Source organism: Budorcas taxicolor, chromosome 15 (genome assembly GCF_023091745.1).
Source record: "Budorcas taxicolor isolate Tak-1 chromosome 15, Takin1.1, whole genome shotgun sequence".
Lineage (NCBI taxonomy): Eukaryota > Metazoa > Chordata > Mammalia > Artiodactyla > Bovidae > Budorcas > Budorcas taxicolor.
In genome coordinates, this window is record NC_068924.1 from 51599497 (window position 1) to 51627414 (window position 27918).

Here is a 27918-nt window from a genome sequence, read left to right on the forward strand (position 1 = left end):
TGATTTCCTTTAGGATGGACTGATTGGATCTCAAAAAGTCTACAAATAATAAATACTGGTGAGGGTGTGGAGAAAAGGGAATGTAAATTGGTACAACCACTAAGGAGAACAGTATGGAGGTTCCTCAAAAACTAAAAACAGAGCTACCAAATGATCCAGCAATCCCACTCCTGGGCTTATATCAAGGGAAAAACCATAATCCAAAAGGATACATGCACCCCAGTGTTCCCTACAAAATAGACAAGACATGGAAGCAACCTAAATGTCCAATGGCAGAAAAATGGATAAAGAAGATATGGTAGACATATACAATGGAATATTACTCAGCCATAGAAGACAATGAAATAATGCCATTAGCAGCAACATGGGTGTACCTAAAGCTGATCATACTAAGTGAATTAAGTCAGACAAATATCATATGATATCACTTATATGTGGAATCTAAAAAATGATACAAATGAACTTGTTTACCAAACAGAAGTAGATTCACAGACTTCAAACTTATGATTCCCAAAGACAAAGGTGTGTGTGTGGGAGGGGTAAACTGGAAGTATGGGATATTAACATATAGACACCACTGTTAATAAATATAAAACAGATAATCAACAAGGATCTACAGTATAACACAGGGAACTCTACTCAATGTTCTCTAATAACCTATATGGGAAAAGAATCAGAAAAAGAACGTGTGCGTGTGTGTGTGTGTATATATATAACTGAATCAATTTGCTGTATACCTGAAACATTTTAAATCAATTATTCTCCAATATAAAATAAAAATTAAAAACATCTTTACTGGACTATAGGTGAGATGACCTTAACCATTGTGACTGTATAACCAATAGAAATTTACTCCAAAATTTCATCTATAAATTGGGTGCCCAAATAATAAAAAGGGGAATTAAAAATAAAAGCTGCCCGAGGGGGTGGTTTTGTGTCTCCTCAGCAGAGTACAGTAGTTGGAAACACAGAATTTGAAACCAGAATGCCTGGGTTCCGATTCTGTTTCTACCACTTCACTACTTGTGTGAAGCAAGTTATTTTACTTCTTTGTGCCTCGGTTTTCTCCTCTTAAAACAGAGATACAAGGATGTACTTCATAATAAGGTTGCTGAAGTAAAGAGCTAACTAAGTGCTTCAGTGTGGGGAACCTGGCCAGCACTGCCACGCTCATTTTCAGCTCAAACACTGCCTCTTCAGACAGCTGTTCTTTCTCAGAGCATCCAGTACTCGTCACAATTGGTAAATACTTTTTCTTTACGATTTGTACTCCATTAAGACAGGGAATTTGCCTTATTTACTACTGTACACTCAGCACCTGGCACAATGCCTGATACAGCACAGGTACAGTAAATATATGCTGAATGATTTCGAGAAGTAGATATTAGAAAGGTGAGGTGCTGTGCCAAGGCAGAAAAGACAGCTAGGATTTGTGCCAAGGTTCTAAGCACCTAACTTGGCTGCATGATGAATAATCTGTCTTTGCATCTCCTGCTTGAAGCTTCCAAAGCACTCAGTATGCATATCTTAGCTGAGTCCTGTTTTTATGCTTCTGTGCTAATTCTCTTATCTGTCATCTTAGTGAACAATGCCTTGCTCTTTACACATGTGCACTTCCTCACTTTTCCTGAGCTCCTTCACTGTTGTGCCCACGGGATAAGCTCAGCGCAAGAGAGTGACCACCGTGACCACCACACAGGAGTGTGGCCGGGGCCACTCTGCATTCTGTACACTTTCACTGAAGAGATGACTCTACAGGAAACAGGTCGGCTGGGTATCCTCTTACCTGATCTGTTGTGGCGGGTGGTGGCAAAGCTGCGGAAATGGAGAGCATCCGCAGGGAGGCCTCCAACTCCTGGGGAGGTAGAAAGAAGTTGGGGACCACAACGGGCTCTGGGCTGTAAAGGTAGTTAAGGGACACAAATACCTGGAAACCGTCTCCTGACCAGTATCCTTTGACCTCAACCACTCCTTTATTCCCCCAGCCCCACCCAACTTACTCCTGTCCATGAATCCTTTGCTCAAGTGGTTCCCTCTGCTGAGAAGGCCCCGTGAACTCCGTCAGGAGTACAGATACAGATATAGTATAGACATACATCAGTTTACACTTTATAGGTCAGTTCAAATCTCACCTTCTCCAGGAAGCCTTCTCTAAATTATAGCCCACAATGATCCCTCCTTCCTAGTCCAGAGCAGAGTCTGAAACAAAAGCTAATGCTTATTTAATCTCATATGATTCTCCACTTGTTTCCCTCAATATTTACTAAGTTTCTCAAAGGCAGAGGCACTGTACTTCCTTCAGTCACCTCACTAACTCCCTGGAGCCTGCATGAGGCTGACAGGTAGCAAGCACTGGGTCATTCTTGCTGAGGGCCTGCTGGTCAGAACCTGACAGACAGGGTCGGGGTGGGAAGGCAGCTCCAGGGCAGTGCCTGAGGCTGGAAGGTGGTGCCGGGCACTGAAGGAGGGCCTGTCCTACGGGGTGTTCTGTGCTCACATCCAGAAATGGCTCTGATTGGGCACAGCTGACCCACCATCACGACGTGAGCTCTAGAAGGCAGGTACTGCACTTGCACTTCTCTGTATGCTCTGGGGATACCCAGTACTATTGGTTCAAAGTGCTGATTGAGTTTGGGAGGGGACTATTTTGATGGTCTACATTTTTGTTTCTGTTAAGTAAGCTAAGTATGGTTCTGATGCAAGCTGGTCTAATGCTGTTCTAATGCTAGACTTTGAACCTGGGGAGGGCAAATATGAGCTCTTTTTCATACTACATTCCTGTCACCTAGTACAGTACCTGGGACACAATAAATGTTTAATAAATACCTACAGAATGAGTGGGAGTAGAGTTGGAGACCATGAAGAAAAGAACCCTTTAAACTCAGACATCCTCAGAGGCCTCAGTGAGGTAGGGCCTAGCTGTTGTTGCTGCTCTCACTGCTGGGGACTCTGCCTGAGAGTCGGTTGATACTGTGGGGAGAACAGCTCTGCCGTGAGGTGTTCTGAAACACTAAGCTCCCCTTGTCAGCCCGGCAACCACCTGCCTTTCTAAGGGTCCTGCTGCTGCTGCTGCTGAGTCGCTTCAGTCGTGTCCGACTCTGTGTGACCCCATGGATTGCAGCCCACCAGGCTCCCCCGTCCATGGGATTCTCCAGGCAAGAGTACTGGAGTGGGTTGCCATTTCCTTCTTCAGTGCATGAAAGTGACAAGTGAAAGTGAAGTTACTCAGTCGTGTCCGACTCTTAGCAACCCCATGGACTGCAGCCTACCAGGTTCCTCTGTCCATGGGATTCTCCAGGCAAGAGTACTGGAGTGGGGTGCCATTGCCTTCTCCTCTAAGGGTCCTACGCTAGCAGTAATCTGTCTCACATTAGATGGTAACTTCAGGCAAGTTCACATTTTGGGCTTGTTCCTTCACCTATTAGATGGATATACTAATTATACCTTTTAAGGATTAAATGATGTTATACATGCAGAGTGCTTAGAATGGCGCCCGATACAGAGCATGTACTCAATGTCAGCTGTTCCTGTCTCCTCAGTTGAGAGGGAAAAGTTACCACTGGTTCCCTCCCCCACTGAAACCTGCTTTCCATTCCCACCTCTGCACTGTCCTCCTAACACAAAAGCCAGAGAATACACGTCAGCCCACTTTCTGCTGGATCCGCCTTACGCATCCGGGTGCTGACCACCACTCCCTGAAACTGCTGCCCTCATCTCTTGACCAGCCCTCCTCTGCCTCCTCTGTGCTGGTCTCTGCTCCCCCTGCCCTCACGTGCTGGTGATCCTCCGGGCTCTGTCTCACGTGGTTCTCCCTGCCAACCTCGTCTGTTTCTAGAGACACTGACCTTTATAGCAGAGTTCCAAGCTGGCATGTCCTCTTCTCTTGGCAAAATGCAAATATGCAAAATGGAAATCTGCCTCTTCCCTCCAGATTAACTGTGCGCTGTTCCCTACCTGGTAAATGAGCTACTTGTGACAGAAATCTCTAAGTCATATCTTTCTGTTTTTGTCTTTCTCATCCCCTGCCCCTATTTAATCCTATCAAATCCCTCCCCTTCTTCCTCATCATAAAGCAGTTTATGCTTTAGGTCAGACTTTCTTTATTTGTTGTTATTACTCCCAAGTTTCCTACCTGTTCTCTCCTGACCTACTGCACCCTCTACAAGCCACCGGGAGAATTCTCTAATGTGTAAATCTGACCAACCATGCACTTGCTTACCACTAACATTTGCTGAACACTGTTTGCCTATCAGCACTATACTAAGTAGTTTACATTGTTAATTTTCACAAAGCCCCCATAAGGAAAGTACTGTTTTAATCTGCTACTGTCATTACCTGTCTCCTACCTCATATGGGAACTTCTTGAGGGAGGGTTTGATTCAAACCTCTGTCCGTATTATATAGTTCAGTTCAGTTCAGTTGCTCAGTCATGTCTGACTCTTTGCAACCCCATGGACTACAGCACACCAGGCTTTCCTGTCCATCACCAACTCCCAGAGCTTGCTCAAACTCATGTCCATCGAGTCGGTGATGCCATCCAACCATCTCATCCTCTGTCGTCCCCTTCTCCTCCTGTCTTCAATCTTTCCCAGTATCAGGGTCTTTTCCAATGAGTCAGTTCTTCGCATCAGGTGGCCAAAGTATTGGAGTTTCAGCTTCAGCATCAATCCTCTCAATGAATATTCGGGACTGATTCCTTTAGGACTGACTGGTTGGATCTCCTTGCAGTCCAAGGGACTCTCAAGAGTCTTCTCCAACACCACAGTTTAAAAGCATCAATTCTTTGGCGCTCAGCCTTCTTTATAGTCCAACTCTCACATCCATACATAACTACTGGAAAAACCATAGCTTTGACTAGATGGACCTTTGTTGGCCAAGCTTTTCAATATGCTGTCTAGGTTGGTCATAGCTTTTCTTCCAAGAAGCAAGCATCTTTTAATTTCATGGCTGCAGTCACCATCTGCAGTGATTTTGGAGCCCCCCCAAATAAGTCTCTCACTGTTTCCATTGTTTCCCCATCTATTTGCCATGAAGTGATGGGACCAGATGCCATGATCTTCGTTTTCTGAATGTTGAGATTTAAGCCTACTTTTTCCACTCTCTTCTTTCACTTGCGTCAAGAGTCTCTTTAGTTCTTCGCTTTCTGCCATAAGGGTAGTTTATCTGTGTATCTGAGGTTATTGATATTTCTCCCGGCAATCTTGATTCCAACTTTTGCTTCTTCATCCAGTCCAGCATTTCTCATGATGTACTCTGCATAAAGTTAAATAAGCAGGGTGACAATATACAGCCTTGATGTATTCTTCTCCCTATTTGGAACCAGTCTATTGTTCCATGTCCAGTTTTAACTGTTGCTTCCTGACCTGGATATAGGTTTCTCAAGAGGCAGGTCAGGTGGTCTGGTATTCCCATCTCTTTAAGAATTTTCCACAGTCTGTTGTGATCCACACAGTCAAAGGCTTTGGAATAGTCAATAAAGCAGAAAGAGATGTTTTTCTGGAACTCTCTTACTTTTTCTTTGATCCAGTGGATATTGGCAATTTGATCTCTGGTTCCTCTCCCTTTTCTAAATCCAGTTTGAACATCTGGAATTTCATGGTTTATATACTGTTGAAGCCTGGCTTGGGAGAATTTTCAGCATTACTTTGCTAGTGTGTGAGTATAGTTGTGCAGGAGTTTGAGCATTCTTTGGCATTGCCTTTCTTTGGGACTGCAATGAAAACTGACCTTTTCCAGTCCCGTGGCCACTGCTGAGTTTTCCAAATTTGCTGGCATATTGAGTGCAGCACTTTAACAATTGTGCTTTTAGGCCTGCAATTACACAGCACAGGGCCTGGCTATCCTTACTTTTTGGAAGAATGAGTAGTTTGGAAGGCCCTTAGGACCTGGGCACATGTGACTGCTCCTCCACTGATCTCAAATTCTGAGCACACAAAAACTGACTGCAGAGGCAGAAGTGTTAGAAGCCAGGTGAATGAGGCAGGAAAGAACCTCGAGCAGAATTCTCTCAGTGCTCAGCCTCCAGCCATTTCCTGCTTACGTCTCTCCTGAGCCCATATTCCCCAACCCTCAGGTTTCTGTCTTGCATCCAGAATCATATCTGTGTGGTATGTCCAAATGTTCCCACCCATTTGATTTTCTCCAGAATCCTGCAAAACTGGTAGTTCACTTCAGTCTATATCACTGACCTTTTTTGTGTGCAATGTCTAGGGACACAGAGAATGACAAGGCCCTTGACTTCCCTGGAGCATATAGTCTGATAAGGGATTATTACCTCCATCTTATAAGTGAAGAAATTGAGGCTCAGAAGCGTTAAACTATATACCTAAAGTTATAAAAGTAGCAAGAGCTGGGTCTCGAAGGGTCGAAGCCAGGTCCCTGACTTCTAGTAGAGAAATCACTGCAAAGCACCACAAAGGCAGCCTGCTTCCCCACTGGCCACGCGACAACCCGTCTGTCACTGTGACATCATGTGAGCTGATCAATCAGCTGTTTAGGCTATGGATGAGAGGGTTACTGATGGTCCTAAGTGGTTTCCTTTCCCCATAACATGCCCATCTGCATTTCAAAGGAGGAAGAGAGGGAGTGTTAGATACACTTCTCCTGACAAACACTGCCATCCTGGGGGGAGTGGGCAAAGACCATTTCAGAGGTATCCACTTCCCCTCTATCTGGCTACATCCCTTGCCTAAAAAAAAAATTAAACAGTAGACGTCACTATAATTCTTAGTCTGTTTCGTTACATGCAAAACAGAAACGATACTGACTTTAAGGACTTCCCTGTTGGTCCAGTGGCTAAGACTTCAAGCTCCCAATGCATGGGGCCTGGGTTCAATCCCCGGTCAGGGAACTAGATTCCACATGTCACAATTAAAGACCCTTCATGCTGCAACTAAAACCCAGTGCAGCCAAAATAAACAAATATTAAAAACAAACAAACAAAAGAAAAACACGATACCGACTTTAAAGACTTGTGGTAACTGAACTTGGAATGTATGTAAAGCAGCCAGCACATGGTAAATGCTCAATCACTGGTAGGACTCTTCTTCCCCTTTCTCTATACCCTCCCCTGAAACTTCAACTGAGGGATTAGTGGTCTCATACCTCAGATGCAGAGCTATGCCTTCAGGTGTAAAATACCTGAAATTAATCAGATAAATCAGGCTAGGATAGGCTAATGAAGGTGCTGTGCTTAGTCACTCCGACTCTTTGTGACCCTATGGACTGTACAGCCCACTAGGCTCCTCTGTCCACAGGATTCTCCAGCCAAGAATACTGGAGTGGATTGCCATGTTCTCTTCCAGGGGATCGTCCCAACCCAGGAATCAAACCCTATCTCCTGTACTACAGGTGGATTCTTTACCGACTGAGCCATGAGGGAAGCCCAATGACTGTGCTGCCAACAGCTAAACCCAGTGCAAAGCATTACGCTCCAGAGGTCTGATGATAATGGTAGAATCACAGCACCTGGTCATTGCAGGTGAGTTGGAAGGGGATATTCCTATGCCTCTGAGTGCATTTGATTGCGATGGGGGGCACTGGTCACTCAAGTGGCTGGTCTAAATACCAGTATCCAAAATGCCTAAAGATGGCTTAAGGGGCTACTTGGGGGAAACACCAAAGGATACAGGAGGAGGCTCTGCCTCGTGGACACCTCTGACCCAGAGGTTGTCTGCTTCTGCCTGATGTCAGGGCAGGTGACGGGTGGTTCCTTATGGTTTTCCCTTCTGCTTTGGGATGCTGGCTGCAGAGCGAGTTTCTCGGAGCTATCAGCACAGTCACTTAGCTCATCGGAGGCCACTTCCTTCTTAGCCTGGGACTGTGGCTTGGGGCCCTGGTCCTGGTTTGCCTTTGGTGAGTGCCACCCAACACAAGTGTCACTCTGCTGGCCTCCTAAGAGGGTCATGTGGGAGGTGAACTGTGGGTCTGCTGAGGCAGGTTCTCCAACCCTGGCCTTAGACACCACACCCTCACAAGACACAGTACTTTGGCTCGGAGAACCTTGCCTATGGAAGTGGGCATCGACATTCCTTTCCGGGCTGGACAGAAAGCTACTTCTGACCCTGAGCTCCTCTCTGGGGAAAGACTCTGAAGGACAAGAGAAGCCTTCCCTCTGGGCCTCATCAGGCTGAGGGCTCCTGCCCTCACTTGCATCTGACATGAAACTGGACCACGGGCTAGTTTTGTCTGTCGCAGTGGTGATCTCATTGAGGGTCCTGGGCTCAATGATGTCTTCCTCATAGTCCTCGTCACTGAAGGCCAGGCCTGCCTCGGTGTCCTCAGTGCTCTGTATTTTTGTGATGGGTATCCTGTGTTCCAGGGCCTCATGAAGCTTTCCTCTTCCACTTGAAGTCTCTTTAAGAGCAGAGGGAGGTGGGGAGTTCCTGCTCTCATCTGGAGCTCTTGCCAATGGCAGGTCTGGGCTTGTGCTTCGTTCTTGCATGGTCCCTCTGTCCAGAGCATCTGGGAGGGCGGTGACTTCTCTGCTTCTACTCCTGGCTTGGTGAGAACTCACAGATCCTTGAGAATTTCTGGTGAGAGTCTGCAGATCTGAACAGTAACAGATATCACTCTTACTACAAGGTATGGCCACAGACCACTTAACTCTCCCATACCAGCTTCCAGTTTCAGATGGAGTCTTGCAATCAGACTTCGAACAAACCTCAAAGATAATAATTCACTCCCAAGAATCAGTGAAACTATATTCAAGGCAATACAATTTCTAGCACTTTATTCTAATACCGGAGGACCAAAATCTAATCTATTTATAGCTGTGGTTACATCTGTGGAAACGCTTTCAGAGACTATCTGCTCATGCTCAGGAATTCTTGGGAGCTGGGAGTCCTGGTGGGCATGTTCAAGCTTCCATTTACTTCAGTAATTACCTATATCAAAAACCAAAATGAGAATCCACTTATTTACCTATTTGATGACAATTACTAGAACTATTTACCTGGAAAATAAAAGCAAGGAAATACCCATCACCCAAATGGTAAGGCAAGGGAGATACACAGAGAGAATGGAGGCAGCGTGAAAGGAGCACAGGCTTTGGAGCCAATCTTGGGTTCAAATCTCTACTGTCACTTGTCAACTTTGTGGTTACGAGCAAATTATCATGAGTCTGCTTATCTTTACAACGTGATAAAACACCACCTTTTTCACAGGGTTATGGTGAAAAAATACATGAGATGAATGAACATAAATGAGCCCATACATAGACAGTCTGTAGCTCCTTTCAACATTCATTTTCTCCTTGTGAAAATCAGTTTTCCTTCATCATTCCTTGCTTTAGAACTTCCCATTTTCTTCCAGAATAAAGATTAAACCCCCAAGCTTGTCTTTAAGGCCCTTTGGATTTAAGCCTTTGATTCTCCTTGCTCTCTTTACCTCTAACCTTTAAAGGGATTCCCCTAATCCACCCTCACCTCCACCTCAAACAAGCCTCCCTCTGTTGTGTTCTTATGCTTTCTTTCTGGGGACTATAGAATGTATGCTTGATGAAAGCACAGGCAATGCCTGTCGTCCACCACTGTATACTGCTGAAACTAGGAAACACAATAATGTCTGGCATAGTTGGTGATCAATAAAGAGCTGACTGATTATTTCCAAGCAAGTGGAAGCCAAATACAGAGTACACTTCTGTGGTCCTGGCTACCAACAGGTTGTATCTGGGAGAAGATTAGATTTGTGTCTAATAGCAACCATGGTGGCTTTTTCCCTCCTTTTAAAGGGAAAAAACTGGACTTACTCATCCCTCTGTAGAATCCACACATGTTGCTTGAGCAAAAGTGATACCAAGTGAGGGCTAAAGATGCTGATCTAGTTAATTTCTCAGTATTCACTCGAGTGCGCTTCGTACAGTTTTCCAGACCTTAACAACCCTAGATTCTGATTCAGAGGAGCAGAGCAGGACCCGGGAATTCCTATTTCAAAACAAGTGTCCCAGGTGATTCTTATGCTCAGGCAAGTTGGAAATACTCATTCTAGAGCAGTGTCTGTCTGGGCTGCACAAAAGAATTACCCAGAGAGTTTTGAAAAATCCTGATGCCCGGGCCCCACCCTCAGAGATTCTGCTACACTTGACCTGTAGTGCAGCCTGGGATCTGGAGTTTTTAAAGTTCTCTCAATAATTTAAATGCAGTTAAGCAAGAATTACCATTTTAAGGGGTTTTTGAAAGGATGGACTGTGGACCACCAATATCCAGAATCATCTGGGATGCTTGCTAAAAATGCAGTCTTCTGGCCTTTGAGAATTAAAATTTTTAATATTTGTAGTTGAGTTTTTCAGAAAATACAGTGGCATGTATTCAGAAACTGCCACTGCAGAAATCATCTAACCCACTCCCCAGCAACCCTTTTTCTGGTTGGGGAAACTGAAGCTTAAGAAGGGAAAGTATATACTCAGAGTCAAATAGTATGTCCATGCCAGAAACCCATCAAGGACTCAACTTGGGTCTCATGCCTCTTAGTCCAATGCTCTTTCCATTGCACACATTTTCTCTTTCCAAAAGGAAGATGACAAGTAAGTAAGATGGTGACAGTTGTTGGTCTGTATCTGTCATAAGGGCTTGTCTGCACACATTTAAATGCTTTCTGAATAAGCACCCAGTGACAGTAACTCAACAAGAGCCATACCCGTGATTAAGGAGCTGACTTGCAACACAAGGTTATTGGATTTCTCCAGGATGCACTGGCTCTCGGGGTCTAGGCTGCTGGCTGCTGGCCGAAGACGGTCCGTCTGACTCTCCTGGCACTGCAAGATGGCAGTGTGCATCTGAGGGCTGAGGGGAAGCAAAGGCTTGGTGAGCTTCTGATTGAAGTACCGCTGCATTTGATCTAGCTCACTCAGATTCCTCCTGCAAAAGAAGAGAGGGAGAAGACAAAAGGGTCATTTACTAGGACTATGAGCATCTTTTATGTTCCCTTGACATTCTATTGCTTGAGCTAGGAACTTACTCTCACTTGATCTATTAACAGCAGGGCCCCTCTCTCTCCAATCCACCAATTCATCCTTCACTGACTACAATCCCACTGCCAAGGACATTTTTTCCCTTCTGTCTGGCTAATGTAATTCCTCTTCTCATGTCTAGCAAATAGTCTACCTCCTTACAGGGAACCATTCTTATCGTTCCAGTCCTCACTTTCCCTAACTCTGGGCTAGAACTGATCCGTACTATCTTAAAACCATTTCTGGCATTCTTCAGTCCATAGGGTTGAAAAGAGCTGGACACACCTTAGCGACTGAACAACAACCACCACCAGCATTCTTGACCCTTCAAGCAAGTGACCTCTTAGCCTTCCCTGACCCTCTAAGTTGGTTTAAGGGCCATTCCTCTGTGCTCTACAGTTCTTTCTGTACTCTTCAACCACATGATTCGTTTCACATCAATTTCCCCTAATGTGAACTGTGCTGACTCCTTGGTATCTACTGCATCTAGGACATGCTTGGCACAAAAAATGAATGCTGAATGGATAAACAGACATGAATAAATGACTTAAATCTTTATTCAAAAGTCTTTAATGGGGCCCCATTCATTCTTACTATTCCAATGAGAAATCACACCAACCACGATCACCTTCACTTGCATAGGACTTTATGTTTTATGCTTTCAAATACATTATCTTGTTTAATACTCATCCAACCAGATGAGGCCAGCAATTACTGTTTTACAAATAAGGAATGTGAGGTTCAGAGAATTTAAATGATTTGACACACAGTAGCACACAGTTACTCATGCTTTTTCCATTACAGTAAAGGCTCTGTTCCAACTTGGTTCATTTCTGCCTCTTACCTCTGCATGCCAGAACGTGAGTTCAAGCTGCTCTCATCTCTGTCCCTATCCTATTCACTTTTTTAAGGTATAGGTCATATCTCTCCCTTTCAGAGTCCACTGCCCCAAATCAGTGGACCACCTCTCCCTTCAATTCCTTCACTCTTGGCATCTAACCTTCTGCCTTAAAATTTCCCTTAGTTTTTTCATTATGTGTTAGTTTAGCTTCCCTAATTAGGCCATGAGCATCTGCTAACAGAAGACAGTATATCAAACTTTTTTATTTCTCTAGGTTTCTCAATGTGCCTGGCACAACTGGCACAACACAGACATTAAACTCCTGTTAAGTAAACAGAAAGTCTTTCTATCCTTTTGTTAAGAACAGTCTGCATATCTTAGAGTCGAATCTAAATTAAATGAGAGGACAAAGCTGATCCTTCTATCACTAGAAGCCACAACTCTATCAAATCACAGTGGATTTACTTAGGTGTTTACATCTGGGTTTATGCCACACAGATTAAATACCTGCAGTAGGAGCATGCAGCCACATGTAAACGTGGTGAAGCTTTAGAAAAGATGCCAACCCAACTGCCCTTGTTTGAGGTTCTGGGTACGGAACCTATTGACACCAAGCTGCAATTTTCTTATCTGCGAAAAAAGTTTGGTAATACTCACCCTGCAGGCCTCACAGGATTGCTGTGACTCAAATGAAACACTTGTTTTAGGGCTTCGTGAACCCAAAGAAGTAATGCAAAATTGACAGTATCTTGTTTCATCTCTATTTTGTAGAGAATTTGTCTACGGCAGTGGTTCTCAAAACCTGGCTATAGGACTAGCGGCAGCGTCACCTGAGTGATGCAAATTCTCAGGCCCCATCCTAGACTTACTGAATTAGGAACTTATGGGTGGGTTCCAGCAATCATTGTTTTAACAAGCCCTTCATATGATTCTGATACACACTAAATTTTGAGAACCACTCCTCTAGGGCAGTGGCTTATAGCCTGATGGTTGTAGTCCAAAGGGGACATCTGGAGACATTTTTGGTTGTCACAAATGGGGGAGGAGTGCTACTAGTATTTGGTGGACAGAGACCAGGGATGCCGCTAAATATCCTACAATGCGCAGGACAGGCCCCCACAGACAAAATACATGCTCAGATGTCAAAGGTGCTGAGGCTGAGAGAAACTGCTCTAGGGCAAAGCAGAGTTCCTTTTTTTCTTTCTTCACTGGGTTCCAGCGTGTCATGTGAATGATCTAATAACATGCAGCCAAATTGTTGATGGTTTTACTTGGCCTGCAGTCTCCAGCACCTTACTAACCTGAGAAACTGAACATATTGCTTCCTTATAAGTTTGAGCAGTTCCCCAGTCTATAGCGCAACTGCTCAGTCCATTCTAACCCATGTCCCACCAAAAAAGATTCTGCTAATCTTTTATTTTGTTTTATGAAATCAAACAATAGGTTATTAATTTTTTCAAAAAAAAATCCTTTTTTATATTTGTTTTGTCAAATTTCACACATTCTCTTCCTCCCAGCCCCATACCTTTCCATTTGAGAATCAAGTCCAAACTCAGCCTGACGCTCAATGCCCTTCAAGATCTGCCTCCCACAGAACTTGCCCTGCTCCTTACATCTTATGCTCAGCTTCACTCTAACTTCACTGCTTTCCCAAACTGGGCTTATTGTTTCATGCTCCTTACAACAGTTTTTTCCTGAACAGAATGCCCTTCTCATTTGTTTACTTGTTCCTTTAAAGACCAGTTCAAATGTGACTTCTTTATATCTTTCCATGACCAACCTAGAATGTTACACATTCCTCCATGTACTCTTGGCCAGGAAATCTGGAACTCTTATCATATATACATGATTATAACTATAATGGCAACATGGCTGTCTCCTCTGGGAATGGCAGAGCCATGATTGGAAATCAAGTCTATCTGACTCTGAAGCCAAATCATTCCCCCTGCACAACTGTTCTTACTAGGTAATCCAGGGGCTGGTCCAGATGATCTATAAAGATCCTTTCAACTCTCACAGTGCTTTTCTGGCTCAGATGCTGACTGAGCTAAGAAAGAGACAGGGAAGCATTAACAGAGCAGATGCTGGTCTGGAAGAACCCAGTGGTTGAGGATAAAGACAGTAGGCAGGACGAGGCTTTGTAAATTGTAGAGTAGATGTGAGGGTGGTTATTTGGTGACTCATCTAAAGTTTCTGTATTTATAGGTTGGCCAGTACTATAGCCCCCTGAAGGAATGGAAGGACCCAAGCTGAGACAGATTCATCTGTGAAGAATCCTGCGCGGTTCCAGGTCCACCTTGACACTAACATACAACGAAAGCCCCTGCAAAACATCCCAGAGCAGCGGCAGCTGATGGAAAACACACCGCAGGCTGCCTCTGCCCATCCACCTGGTGCTCCACCATGGTTCTCTGCGTCCCGTCTCAGTGGAGAGTCTCACCTGAGAGAAGTCAGAATGGAGGTGCGCGAGGACAAGGGCGATGCGGCCAGTCTGTCGGCATCTGGCAAGACTGCCTCTGCCTGCTGCAGGGATTCATGGAATCGGCGGATGTTCTGCACATGCTCTTCATGGCGCGATGCCTGGCTTCTTGTGGAACCGCTTCTGCTGAGAATAAGTGGGGGCAAAATATATGCCCAACCGATGAGAAAACAATAACTTCGTGTCAACAAACAACTCACCCTCCTGCCATGGCACTGCCGATGCATCCCCACCACCACAGTCCTGGCTTCCCTGGCTCAAGTGCTTGCATTACAATTACCTCCTGAGTAATTCTGCCTACAGTTTTATTCATTCTCCTTTGATAAATTCTCTACCTTATAGCCTCAGTGATTTTTAAAATACACAGATCTGAAATAACAGTAACCACAATATTTATAGAGGACTAGCTTGCCCATTTCCATAAGGAATCCAGCAAGGACTTGTGATATAGGGAGTATGTTGAATCTGTAGATCAATTTGGGAAATACTGTCATTTTTACAATATTAAGTCTTCCAATCCATGAACACAGATATCTTTCCATTTATTTAGAACTTTAATTTCTTTCAACAATGGTTTATAGTTTTCAGAGAATACGTTCTGCACTTTTCTGGTTAAATTTATTCTTAAGTATTTTATTCTTTTTGATGGTATTGTAAATGTACTCATTTTTTCAATTTCATTTTGGATCATTCATGGCTGATGTATAGAAACACAACTGATTTTATATATTATGTTTTAAAAGTTTCTCAATTTGGGGTAGTGCTGGAAGGATAAATTAGAAGGTTGAGATTAGCATACTAATATATATAAAACTTCTATATATATATACATATATAACTAGCATACTAATATATATACGCACTACTATATATAAAATAGATAACTGGGAATTCGCTGGTGGTCCAGCAGTTAGGACTCTGCACTTCCAATGCAGAGGGGAACAGGTTTGATCCCTTGCTGGGAAACTAAGATCCCATGTGCTACATGTTAATGTTAATAAATGTTAATGTTAATAAAAACAAACAAAAAAAAAAGATAGGGCCTCCCTGGTGATCCAGTGGTTAAGAATCCACCTTGCAATGTAAGACACCAGTTCAATCCCTAGTAGCCAGGAGGATCCCACATGCTGAGGAGCAGCTGAGCCCATGCACCACAACCACTGGAGCCAGGGCACTTGCAGCCTGTGCTCCGCAACAAGAGCAGCCACCTCGACGGGCAGCCCACACACCGCAGCAAAGAGCAGGCCCCGCTTACGGCTTCCCCGGGGGCTCAGAGGTTAAGGCGCCTGCCTGCAGTGCGGGAGACCTGGGTTCGATCCCTGGGTCGGGAGGATCCCCTGGAGGAGGAAATGGCAACCCACTCCAGTGTTCTGGCCTGGAGAATCCCATGGACGGGGCAGCCTGGTGGGCTACAGTCCACGGGGTTGCAAAGAGTTGGACACGACTGAGCGACTTCACTTCACTTTACTTCATGGCAACTACAGAAAGCCCATGTGCAGCAATGAAGACTTATCACAGCCAATAAATAAAAAAAAAAGTGAGAATCTACTGTAGAGCACAGGGAACTGTACTCAACGGTTTGTGATAATTTGTAGAGAAAAGAATCTGCAAAGGAATAACTGAATCACTGTGCCGTACACCTGAAACTGACATGGTATTTTAAATCAACTATATTTCAATAAAATTGTATACTGTAAATCAATTATATTTCAATAAAAATTAAAAGAATTGTAAGACATTAAAGTTTCTCAGTTTAAATTTATAATACAGTAAAAACTGATAGTTAAAACCTACAGAAACAAACCTCTCTGAGGTCACCAGTAATTTTTAGGAGTATAAAAGGATTTTGAAGTGGAAATGTCTGAGAACCACTGCTAGGGCCTGAGGAGAGTGGGGTGGAAAGAAGCAATCTTAAATCTTAGATTCTATCCTTTGACAGGATGGAATGTACTCTAGCCCTAATATCCATAAGCATATACCGTTAGTTTGGTGAAATGAGAATGCCAGGTGCTTTTTACAAAATAACCTGGCACGTAGGTTTGGGAGGGGAAAGGTCATGATATGTTTTTCACATAGCTGATGATTGACTTTAGGCATGAAGGTTCAAGGCCTCTGAGGAGAAACGAGTCCCTTGCACTGAAGCTACCTTTTTAATAGCAGTAAAACTTCTAGTACATAATTTTATAAAAATTGTTTTCATATGATCTTGGGATTCCCTGGGCTTATAAAAGAAGGTCACTAGTCTTTGCCTGTTTCTCATTTCTCCCTCTAATAAAGGAGAGAGAAATGACAAGCTAGTTTGCACACTTTCGTTCCGGACTCCATCTCTTCCTGTCATTAAGAAATCACTCACGTCCCAGGAGAGGAGAAATCAGCCTCCTTTGATGAGGGGTGAGCAGGCAGTTCTGGAGTCTGTCCCACAGTGCGGCCAGGGAATGCAGCATACACAGCAGAGGCAGGGAAGGAGAAGGCCCTGTACACTGGGATCTGCAGAAGCAATGAGGAAAACGGCACACTTGTTGTCACAAATCCTTTTGGAATAAAGCAGTATAAATAAATTTGTAAAATTTATTGTATATGTAGAACTTACTATTTTCTGTTGAACACTGTACCAAGCAATTTATATGTATTTTCTCATTTAAATATCACACTTTTGTAAGGGAGGTACTATCATCATCCCCATTTTACAAACTACAATGTCAGACTGCTTTTTAAAAGTTGCTTTATTTTTATTTATGCTCTTGTTTCCTCCATCTAGTTTGTGAACCCCTGGTTGGACATCTTACATTTTCTTTACATGTGAGGATAATCTGGCTGTGATAGTTCTTATCTCATGATTACTCAGGTTGATGTAAAGAAAAGGCCCTCCTACAAAGGGGATTATTTAAACTATCATTTTCTCATCCATGCATTTATTCACTCAGTAACTCATCTGATATTTACTGAATCCCACTCTGCCAAACCCTGGATCAGGCATGCGTGACACAGTCTTCCCTTGACAGAGCTCCCCTATCTGGGACAGTCTGGAAAATTCTCTTTTCCTTTACAGTAAAACTCCCTCAAAGAGTTGTCTATACTTACTGTCATCAATTTCCCCCTTCCCATTTTCTCTTAATTTTTTTTAAGAGACCAAAGATGTTAATGTAACTTTTTATTTTTAAAGTTTATTTAATGTGGTTTCAGATTCCACACTGTATCTAACCTTATTTTATTTAAAAAATTGAGATTTAATTCATGTGTTATAAAATTCACCCTTTGAAAGTAAGTGTTCAATTCAGTGGTTTTTCAATAGCATCCCTCACCACCATATAATTTCAGAACATTTTACACTCCAAAAGGTCATGAAGTCAATATAAAACAGAAATGCATTCTGTACAATGGAAAGTACCAAACACATGTAAATTATCTTTTCATAGGTTTTGCTCAGTAGAACCTTACTGGCTAAGGATGTGAATAAAGATACATACCAGTGATCCTGGGTTCTCCACCTCACGTCTTGCTTGCCTTTCTTCTTTGAAATGCATCAAACTCTCCAAAGGGGAGATAGCAACTTTTATCTGCCCTTGGCACTCTCCACTGAAGTCTGTAATGTTGTACCAGCCACAAACAAACTGGAAGCCAGAGAGAAGTGGGGAGAGGTCCACAGAAGCAAAGCCAATCACCCTCTCCTCATCTGTGGGAGAGAAAGAAGAGCTGGGCAGTGTGGCCAGGCACGTCTTGCCAATGGGCTTCGAGGTGGCACACAGAGGTGATTCAGGGGGTGGGAGGGTTCAGTGATTCCACAATCAACAGAGAATACCGATAATGAGGATAAGAGACTGGCAACCACAGCCTGTTTTCGAGCTACTGTATATTTTTTTGTATGGTAGGGAAAAGCTGGCAGGGTTGAGCTCTGTCCTCTTGATACAGGCAATTGGAAAACATCCCTTAAACATAAGAGACACTTGTTCTTCTCCCTAGGGCACCAGGTCTCACTGATTTTCCTTAGGGAAGTGGGTCTTGAAAAAAATCACTTGAAAGACCATCACTCTTAGAATTATGAATGATTTGCATTTTCTTACTTATAGTTGTCTGTATTTTTCAAATTTTCTAAAACATACACATGTATTATATTTAATTAAGAACACATACACACACACGACAAACAACCCCCTAAAAAACCAGTACAGGGTACAAAATAAGTTTGGGCTCAGGCTGCTCTTAATGACAGAGAAGACCCCTTCTTGGTTGGACGAGCTACCATGCAATGACCTTTATTTTCAGATTCACTGCTTCGCACTTCTGACATGAAAGTAGCTGAGGACAAACAGACCCCTGTCCTTTTACATGCTCCTGTTTTGTATAGGCTCCACTCCCTACAATGAATCAAGGACTGATTCTTCCCAACACGGACACAATTCTCAGTTTTCAATTTGCTGAATAAATCAAGGAACGCGAATTTTCAAGAAGAGTGGTCATGAGTTTTCCGATTTCTTTGACACTGGACTCATCACACACTGTCTAACATTTGTTTACCCAGTTTGCTCTTCTCTAGACTGGGACCTACCTAAAAGCTGAGACCAAGTATAACTCACTTTACGTTCCCTGAACTTTCCATACCTGGCATAATATCTTCCTACCCTACAGGAACTTGATAAGACATCCACTGAGTGCATGCGTGAGCCAGCCACTGTAGAGTGAGACTAAGAAGCAGTGCACTACAACAGCAAATCCAAATGTGGCTTTGACTTGAAAACACATTATTCTAATTTCCTGGGCCTCAAGTTTCATACATAGGAGAAGTGCTGAACCAGATTTAAGATTCTCTTTAACTTGGACAGTCTTAGATTATAGGAACACTTGAAGTCGTGTTTCCCAGAGTAGGGGTCATGTAATTCTTACCCACTGGGTGTGAAGAATGATGGAGAGCCATTGATTTGTTCTCCAAAGATATTCTTGTTTTTCAAAGAAAGCTAATCTTGCTCTCTTTGGTTATCAAAGATGGAACCTGTTCTTGTTATATAATAACTTTGGGCAATCCCACTTGAAGGTGCTGCCTAACATGAAAGCACTTCATCCTAAACATAGTGGAGGAGAAATCTGGCTAAACTGATCATCAAGAAAAAAAATCAGGAGTTCCCTGGTTGCTTAAGGACTAGGATTTTGGGCTTTCACTGCTGTGGCCCAGGTTCAATCCCTCGTCAGTGAACTGAAACACCACAAGCTTCAACTTAAATTTATTTATTATTAAAAAATTTTTTATTTGGCTGTGCCACAAAGCACGTGGTTATCCTAGGTTAAATCCACACCCTCTGCAGTATAAGTGCAAAGTCTTAAACACTGGATAGCCAGGGAAGTCCCCTGTAAGTTAAATTTAATATCAGATTTAGCAGTCAACCCCCCATTCTCCCTTTGCAGTTTTATGTTCCAGTGATCCTGAACTTCCCTTGTATTCTTTCTTTACTCTAGGCTTTTGTATTTGCTATCCCTTCTAACCATACAATGTCAAGTCCCTTCATTTCTCATCAGAGGTATGCCCCTCAAAGCCTTTTCTAACATCCTAAGTCTGGGTTAGATGTCTGCTACCAGAGCACCCTGTATGTCTTGTTTTACTTTTGTATCCCCATCACTTAGCACAGTTCCTGGCATAGAGTAGGAACTCAAATATTTATTGAACACAGCTTGGTCTGGTCTGAGTACCTTTTACAATAGGTTCCTTCAATCTGTGTGGAAAGGATGGAGTTAAGAAAAGGATGGAGTTAAGTCTACACTGAGAGACAGAGCTGGATGAGCTCTGTCCCCCACACCGGGGTTCTACACGATTGTCTAGGGGTCCTGAAAGGCAGGGAATGTATTTTCTTCATCTCCATACCTAACAGCCCTAGCACTGTACTTTACACACAGTAGGCATAATAAAAATAGCTCCATTTATTAAGTGCCAATTTGTCCCAAATACTTTATATAATTATCTTTAACCCTTACAAAAACTGTTGTCATTATTGTTCAGTTGCTAAATCATGTCCAACTCTTAGCAACCCCATGGACTGTAGCCTGCCAAGCTCCTCTGTTCATTGAGTTTTCAGGCAATAATACTGGAGTGGGTTGCTATTTCCTTCTCCATCAAAAACCCTGCATTGCAGGTTCTATTAATCTTAATTTTATAAATAAGGAAACAAAGAATCAAACAGGTAAAACAATTTTCTCAGGTCACACAGTCTGTAAATAGCAGAGCCAAGATTTGAATACAGATCTGCATAAGACTGAAGTTTATTCTTTTTTCCTGCTGAAGTAACTGTTGAATTGAGGCCAAGTCTGGTCTGCTTGATAACTTCTGGAATACTTTAGACAGAAGACAGGAATAGAACACTAGAGAGGAGTGTTGTGCTGAGCTGAATATAGCAGGAATTCCTTGTAATGATTCAGAGAAGACTGAATTACGGTCAGTTCCTGACCCACTAATGAGGCTGGGCGGCGTTGGGAATCCTTGGCAGCAGCATGGAACCAATCATCAAAACCAGATCCGAGGCATCACTCCCAAAGAGGAGCACAAGAAGGGAGCCTGGTGAGTCGATCTCCTTTACCCGCAGACTACCCTCAGGTCTTTACTAGATTTTACGGTTACCCATTATGGGCAAGCAAACACTATGATGCTATAGATAACTCAAAATCACTGAAGGTCTGGAAAGCAAGATCCAGCAGGAATTTTAAAGGAGCTAGGTTTGTAAGGAGGGATTCAGTGAGACAAAATTTTCTAAAAGCTGTGAGATAGTTGAATGTCCTAATCACCTTATTTTTCTGAATTATTCAATCTTACTAGTCTGGTGAAGTACAAACGGTAAAGGCTAAACAGCTAGTCAGAACTGGGTTTGAGGAGAATGCCCTATTTGTCCAGTGGTTAGGACTTGGCACTTTTCCTGCCAGGACCTGGGTTAATCCCTGATTGGGGAACTAAGATTCTGCAAACCTTGTGTGCGGCCAAAAAAAAAAAAAAAAGTGAGTTTGAATCCTAGCTCCATCAGTTAATAGATATATGACCTTAGTCAAGCCACTAAACTTTCTTGGGCCTCAGTTTTTATATATATAAAACCTAACTAGCTGTATTTTTACCTTACAAGATTAGAGATATTTCTGAAGGTATAAAAGTATACTGCCATTCACTAATAAAAACAAAGCAAGCAGTCAAACAAAATGATATGGTTTCTAAGGATTTAAATTCCACCAGAGAATGACATGCCATTCTATGAGATCACCTCTAACACACTCATGTGTTCCCAGCACCATGTCATGGTTTTACTTGGTTAAAAAAAGAAAAAGATTGGTAAATTAATATGATGTGGACTTATTTTATAACCAAAGAAACAGTTCATACCTCCTTTATGCCAAACTTTGAAGACCAGAGTTTGTTGTGGGTCCAAAAGAAGCTCTTTCGAAAGCCTAGTAAGTAAAACAAGCACCATAAATTAACTGTGTAGGAAGCTTCTCTAGTATGAAACCCAGACTTGAAGGGTATCTTAAAGTTTGCAAATCACTTTCCCTTCATGCTCATGACCATCTTCTAGGATATATTTTTATCCTCTAAAAGCAGGGGATGGAAGTTCAGAGAGGTGATGTAATGAGTAACTTGTCAAGAACTGAAAACATGCAACCCGGATGTGGTATTCTTTCCCCTAACACTCGTGGCCCCCATTTTATTGGAACAGGTAAGGATTGTTTTCATGTCTCGTGGTGGTAGGAGGAGGCAGTGAGAAGAGAGGAAAAGAATGTTTATTGAGCACCTACGCTGGGCTTAGCCCTCTGATTGCCTACCTTTGGAGGCAAATTTGGTATTTTAGATAAAGTACTGGCCACTATGGCCAGAATTTCTGTAATTTCCAGTAGTTCACCACAGACAGTACTGAACTGTCACTGCAGTTATAGCTCCTGACTCAGGTCAACCTCTCAAATTTCAAAAACACTGAACATGTGAGCAACTGCTGAGACTCAACTAGGTACATAAAACACTGTGAGAAAATAGCAGATCAGATACCATGTGTGTGGCTAGTGTTGGTGGACAAGAATTAAATTTTACAAAAAGTGATGCAGTGTAAAGATAATCTTAACAATAATTAGTAACAGAACTCACACTTTTAATAATGATGAAACAGGTAACAGCAGAAAAGGGAGGAGAGCCCTGTGCAGCAGGCCTCTGTGCCAGCCCCCAACCTCTGAGCTGCAGGCCACATGGTTGACAGGACTCCTCCACCTCCTCTGTTTTTGAGCTTTCAAATCAGATCTGACATTTGTTATGTACCTACCATGTACCATGAGGTAATATTCCTAAATTTCATGTAATTTGGACCTCACAATAACTCTGTAAAAATTACCTCAACTTTACACATGATGAATCTGAGGCTCAGAAATGTTATGTAACTTGTTCACATAGTTAGTGAATGACAGAGATGGGGTTGGAGGCCACGTCTCTCTAGTTTCAAAGCCCAGGCTCTTCCTACTGCACCAGAAATCTTTCCCAAAGATGCATAATCCACAGCCTTTCCGGAGATCTCCACCTTCTTCACTTAGATAACTTGTATACATTCTTTCACACTTAGCTGAGGTGTCTACAGGGACTGTCTTAATCCACTGTCTTTAATTCCCACTGCCCAAGAACATAGCAGAGCAAATAAGAGGACTCCATTGAATAATTTTTGAGTTGTACTGAATAGAGTTAAAAAATACCACAACAAAACCTTTAAACCACCACTAGCTGTGAATTCATAAGCACTAGGATTAAATAATTGTTAAGGAAAGCATTCTCCAAGTCTGCTCAGTATTGTAGTGTGTTACATTCCTCGGTTTGAGTCTGTCTCTTGGAATAGAAAGCAGATTCTGGAAGGCTGATGGTACATCATAAAATACAAACCTTGATTGCTGTTGAAAATTCCAGATGGGGGAATCTGTGTTTTCAACCACTTGGGTGTAGACAGGAGATGGCTCATCAGCTGTTACAAAGGATACACAACAGCTGGGTACTGATACTTTCCGCTGTGTCAAGGGGCTCCCTGAAACAGGAAACAGTGAAGTGACTAAACTTTAGGCGACCAAAAAAGAATGTGCTGGAAGCCTCTCATTATACAGGTACAAGAAGAACCATTCCTATCTTCTACCTTTGGGTCTTTGTTTGAGCTATTCCCTGTGTCTGAAATGTTTCTGCTATTGAAACTGTTCTTTCAAGGCTCAGTTCATAAATACCACCCAGCAAGAAACAACTTCTCCCATCTCCTTGTACTCTGTGGGATGATGGAAAACACTGGATTAAGAGGAAAAAGATAGAACTGAAAAGAACCTGGACTTAAAAGTCTAATGATCAGTGACAGCTCTGCCACACACATTCTGTGTGACTTTGGCAATGTGTGACCTCAGGCAAGGCCTATCTTGGCCACTCCCTCTTCAAATGATGTGTATGATATTTACATCTCCTTGGATGTTGTAAAGATTAAAAATAAATAACAGGGCTTCCCTGGTGGCTCAGTGGTGAAGAATCTGCCTGCCAATGAAGGAGACATGGGTTCAATCCCTGGTCTGGAAAGATCCCTCATGCTGTGGAGCAAGTAAGCCCATGTGCCGTAACTACTGAGCCCAGGAGCCGCAGTTACTGAAGTCTGTGTGCTCTAAAGCCTACACTCTGCAACAAGAGAAGCCACTGCAATGAGAAGCCTGCGCACTGCAGCTAGAGGAGGCCCTGCTCACCGCAACTACAGGAAAGCCCATGAAGCAACGAGGCTTAGCCAAAAATAGATAAAAACAAAATGATAAAAAAATTATCACATAGATGGAGTCACATAGTATATAACCTTAAAAATAATAATAGTAGATAACATATATCACTTGCTGTGTGCCAGCATTTTTCTAAGAACTATACATGTATTAACTCATTTAATCCTTTCAACAAACCTATGAGGAAGATATTATTCTCATTATATAGATGAAAAAAACTGGGGTACAGACAGACTGGCTACAACCTGGTAAAACCAGTTTACAAGCATATTTTTGAAAGAGCAGGAAAAAAATTGATTCTAATAAAATGGCAGTAATCAAATAATAGCTAATAGAAATTAAAAAAAACAGCTCTCATCATTAGTAATGTGAACTGTACAGAATAACACTAATATTACCTTATCTACTGAGCTATCGTCTTAAAAGTGAATTTTAGTGAAACTTAACAGTATTACACGGACTGACTTGCTCAGCATCCACCCTCACTTACTTTTACTGTTTTGTATTCCTTTACTGTAGAGACTGAAAGGGTCACCACTCTGCTGTGCTACAGTATGGATGGATACATACTGGTCTCTATATATTAGATGCCATTACAACAGATTTGGAAGGCAGACGGGAGGCAGAGGACATGTTCCTTTTCCATTTGCTACTAGCATGGATGACACTGAGTTTCCTGCTCAGGGGTTGTGTCTCTGGGTCCCCAGAGGCCCAATGGTAATAGAGATGATTTCCTGATCCCTGGACTGCACTGTTGGCACTGTTATTTCTAACTTAAAAGATCTACTGGTTCTTTCCTAAAAGCTTAGCCTAGAGCCAACTCCCTGAGCCCTTCCAGTAACTTGAATACCTTAACATTCTACATTAAACTTCTCTCTGTTTAAAACAGCTGGGGTGAGTTGTTTCCGGCAACTAGACTCTCCCTGACGTAGCTTCCATTTCTCTCTTTCTCAGTCTCAGCCCCCCTCTCTCTGTCTCCCATTTTTTTTAGTAGGTCTCAAGTTTCTCAACTGATTTCTTCCAATAAAATGTCACAAATCCTCACAGCAAGGGAGATTCTACAATAATCTGTGTCTATGTTTCCCTCACTAAACTAAGAGTCTCTTAAATGCACAGAGGAGGCCCACAGCTCTTATGAATGGTTTGCAGACTCCCTGCTGCCCTTGGTCTGAGAGGCTTGCCAGGGTTGAAGGAGAGAGAGCTACTAAGAATGGGAGACACAGAGAGAGGAGGAGAGAGAGAAGCTGCCTCGTGTGTGTGCAGCATGTCCCTGCGGAGAGCAGCATCTGCTCAGGTCAGTACTGAGAGGCCAGCAGAGAGACACCTGGGGTTCTGGGAGACAGGACTCCTCGGTTCCGGTGTACTCTGCACTGATTTAGCATGATATATTGGGTGCTTCACTCTGACCCTCTGGGTCAAGTTTCTTCATGAGAAACATATACTCTCAAATTACTTCAATAATTACCTATGATAAATTCTATGATGCTAGATACCTACTAATACTGCCCAGATCTCTCTCATACCTCAACCCTCTCTTTTTAGGTTACTATTTTTGAGGCTGCTATTTGCTAGAGGCCGTGAAACAGAAGTACTATTTCTACTTTGGAAAAAATTGTTCCTTATTCAGTCTTGAACAGAAACACTCCTTTCAGCCAAACAGGCGGGTGATAGAGAAATCAGCTTGGGAGAGCAAGTCTCCCCTTGCAGTTGGAAATCCGGCTGGGCCTGTTTCCCTTCCTGAAAAAGGTCAAGTTCTGAAATACTCTGGGAGGCAGCCAAGATGAAAACCGCTATACCTCCTACTGAATTGGGACACACACTGAGAGCAGTTAAGAGGACTTGAGATGAGCCACCTTTATCATTTATGAGTTTTCACTGAATTTTCTGTGTTTCACCTAAGTGTGGAAAGTAGTTTCATGCATCAAAAATGGCATAATTTCTCCAATGAGATTAAAACAATAACTCCTTATTTTTTTAATTTTTAAAATCTTTTGGCTGTACCACACAGCATGTGGGATCTAGTTCCCTGACTAGGGATCATACCAGTGCCTCCTGCATTGGCAGCTCAGAATCTTAACCACCAGGGAAGTCCCATAACTCCTTATTTTAGTGTTGATAAGTTTTCTTATAAACACTAAATTTGTGCTGATAACATCCCTGATAATCACATAAGATGGTGTCTCTATCTCTAGTTTACAAACAAGGCAACCAAGGAACGGAGAGGTAAAGTGGCTTGCTCGTCACATATCTGGTCAACTGGAAGGTTTCCTAACTCCTAGTCCAGGGATATTCCATTGCAATAGTTCTAATTGGTTCTACCTGGTTGAAAGAAAAGCTCTCCTTCTGGCCTGGAGTAAGTAGATGGAAACTTTCCCTCAAGCAATGCCCAGATTTGTACAGTAGTAAAAACTTGGCTCAGTTTTGCTAAGCTCTCATTAACTGACCCCTGCTCTGTGGCTTACATGCACGGATGAGTCAGGTCTGATTCTTGACCTGGAGGCAGACACACACAGATCGTTATAATGCAGTACGATAAAGACTACACCAGAAACACAGGGGGCTGTGGGAACGTGAAAGGACCCCTAACCCTGCCTGGGTAGTTGAAAGAGAGCCTCTAAAGGCTGATGATACTGGAGACGGTTTTGGTTTTCACTGGGTATAATTTAGATGACCTCAAATCACGTTCCCTCTCTGTTCCTTGATGGCTTCATCTGTAAGACAGGGCTAGAGATACTGGTCACGTCTAGTGTACGTACACAAATCTTATGACACAAATCTTATGAGTACTGAAGCCGATTCTTGAAGGTTCCTCAGAGTTTTTTCTAACAAAAGTATCCAAGAAACTCTTGTATTTCAGAACCAGGACCACAGTGGGGACTACACTGTCTCAGGTGTAAGGCATAATTCAGGGCTGTTTATGAAGACTCTGCATTCAGCTTTGCACTAAAGAGTCATTTGTTTCCTTCATCAATGAAGATGCTTCTAAGGCATGAGAGGGACGGACACACTGAGAACACTGCTGAAGGCAGGACGGTCAATTTGGATATTAAAGAAGCATCTACCCAGAACTTTCATAAGAACTTGGCAATTTATAGCTGACTCACAGCGCGGGATATGCTGCCCTCAGCACCATATGCTTAGAGATGATCTTATAAGACTATTACGTTTTACAGTCAAAGAAAAGAGAAATGGGTTGCCCAAAGTCATTATACAAGTTAATGGCTTAGCTAGGGCCAGAAGCCAGTCTTCTGAATCCCATTCCAGAAGTCTTCCTATTACATCATCATTTGGAAGCACATTTCATAGAGATGATGTGCAGGTCTGTACACTAAGGGCCCAGCACAGGGCCTGAGTGAACCATCAATATTTGCGGGGGAAGGACTATATGGGCCTATCACTGTGAGCGTAGGACTTGGGAGACAAGAGACCTCTGAAAGTGTCCACTCTGATGCTTAATCTGCCCTGGCTAAACAGAAAGAGGCAAAAGAACAAGTGATTTACAGAGTTGTAACTCATGCCAGAAATACAAGAGGCAGTGAGTATCATATTCACAAACAAAAGGACATTATGGCTGCTTAGCTGCATCATGAAGACACAGGTATTGAGACACAGAAATAAACACACAGTCCCTGTCCCCAATGAACAGGCAGCCTAAGGAGAGACATGTTAAGAAACATTTTCAGTACAGAATAATAAGTGATATGAAGGAGGGAACCTGTGTAGGGATGGTGGTGGAATAAGAAAGTTTTGGGAACAGAGAGGAAAGTATTCTACTAATAGAGGTGGTCAGTAGGCTGCAAAGTGTTAGTATCATCCAGTTTACTCTTGAAGGATGAGAAGCAAGTTCACTGAATAAGAGAGAAGCCATACCAGGTAGATGAAAGACCATGATCCAGGGTAACATGATAGAGGATGGGG

The 27918-nt window shown here is 42.8% G+C and overlaps 1 protein-coding gene across 2 annotated transcripts in view; it reads right to left on the reverse strand.

The window, feature by feature from the left end:
• Window positions 1-27918, reverse strand: part of C2CD3 (C2 domain containing 3 centriole elongation regulator) — a 120645-nt gene that overhangs the window by 12720 nt on the left and 80007 nt on the right. The window contains exons 25-32 of one of the 2 annotated variants that reach the window (XM_052652422.1): window positions 23147-23285; window positions 21617-21681; window positions 17736-17941; window positions 16622-16755; window positions 14230-14391; window positions 10636-10856; window positions 7629-8550; window positions 1787-1898 (exon numbers count right to left, since the gene is read on the reverse strand). In XM_052652422.1, the coding sequence (XP_052508382.1) occupies window positions 1787-1898; window positions 7629-8550; window positions 10636-10856; window positions 14230-14391; window positions 16622-16755; window positions 17736-17941; window positions 21617-21681; window positions 23147-23285 (1961 nt within the window). Of the gene's footprint in view, window positions 1-1786; window positions 1899-7628; window positions 8551-10635; window positions 10857-14229; window positions 14395-16621; window positions 16756-17735; window positions 17942-21616; window positions 21682-23146; window positions 23286-27918 lie in introns of both variants that reach the window. The other variant, XM_052652423.1, reaches the window with a different exon arrangement.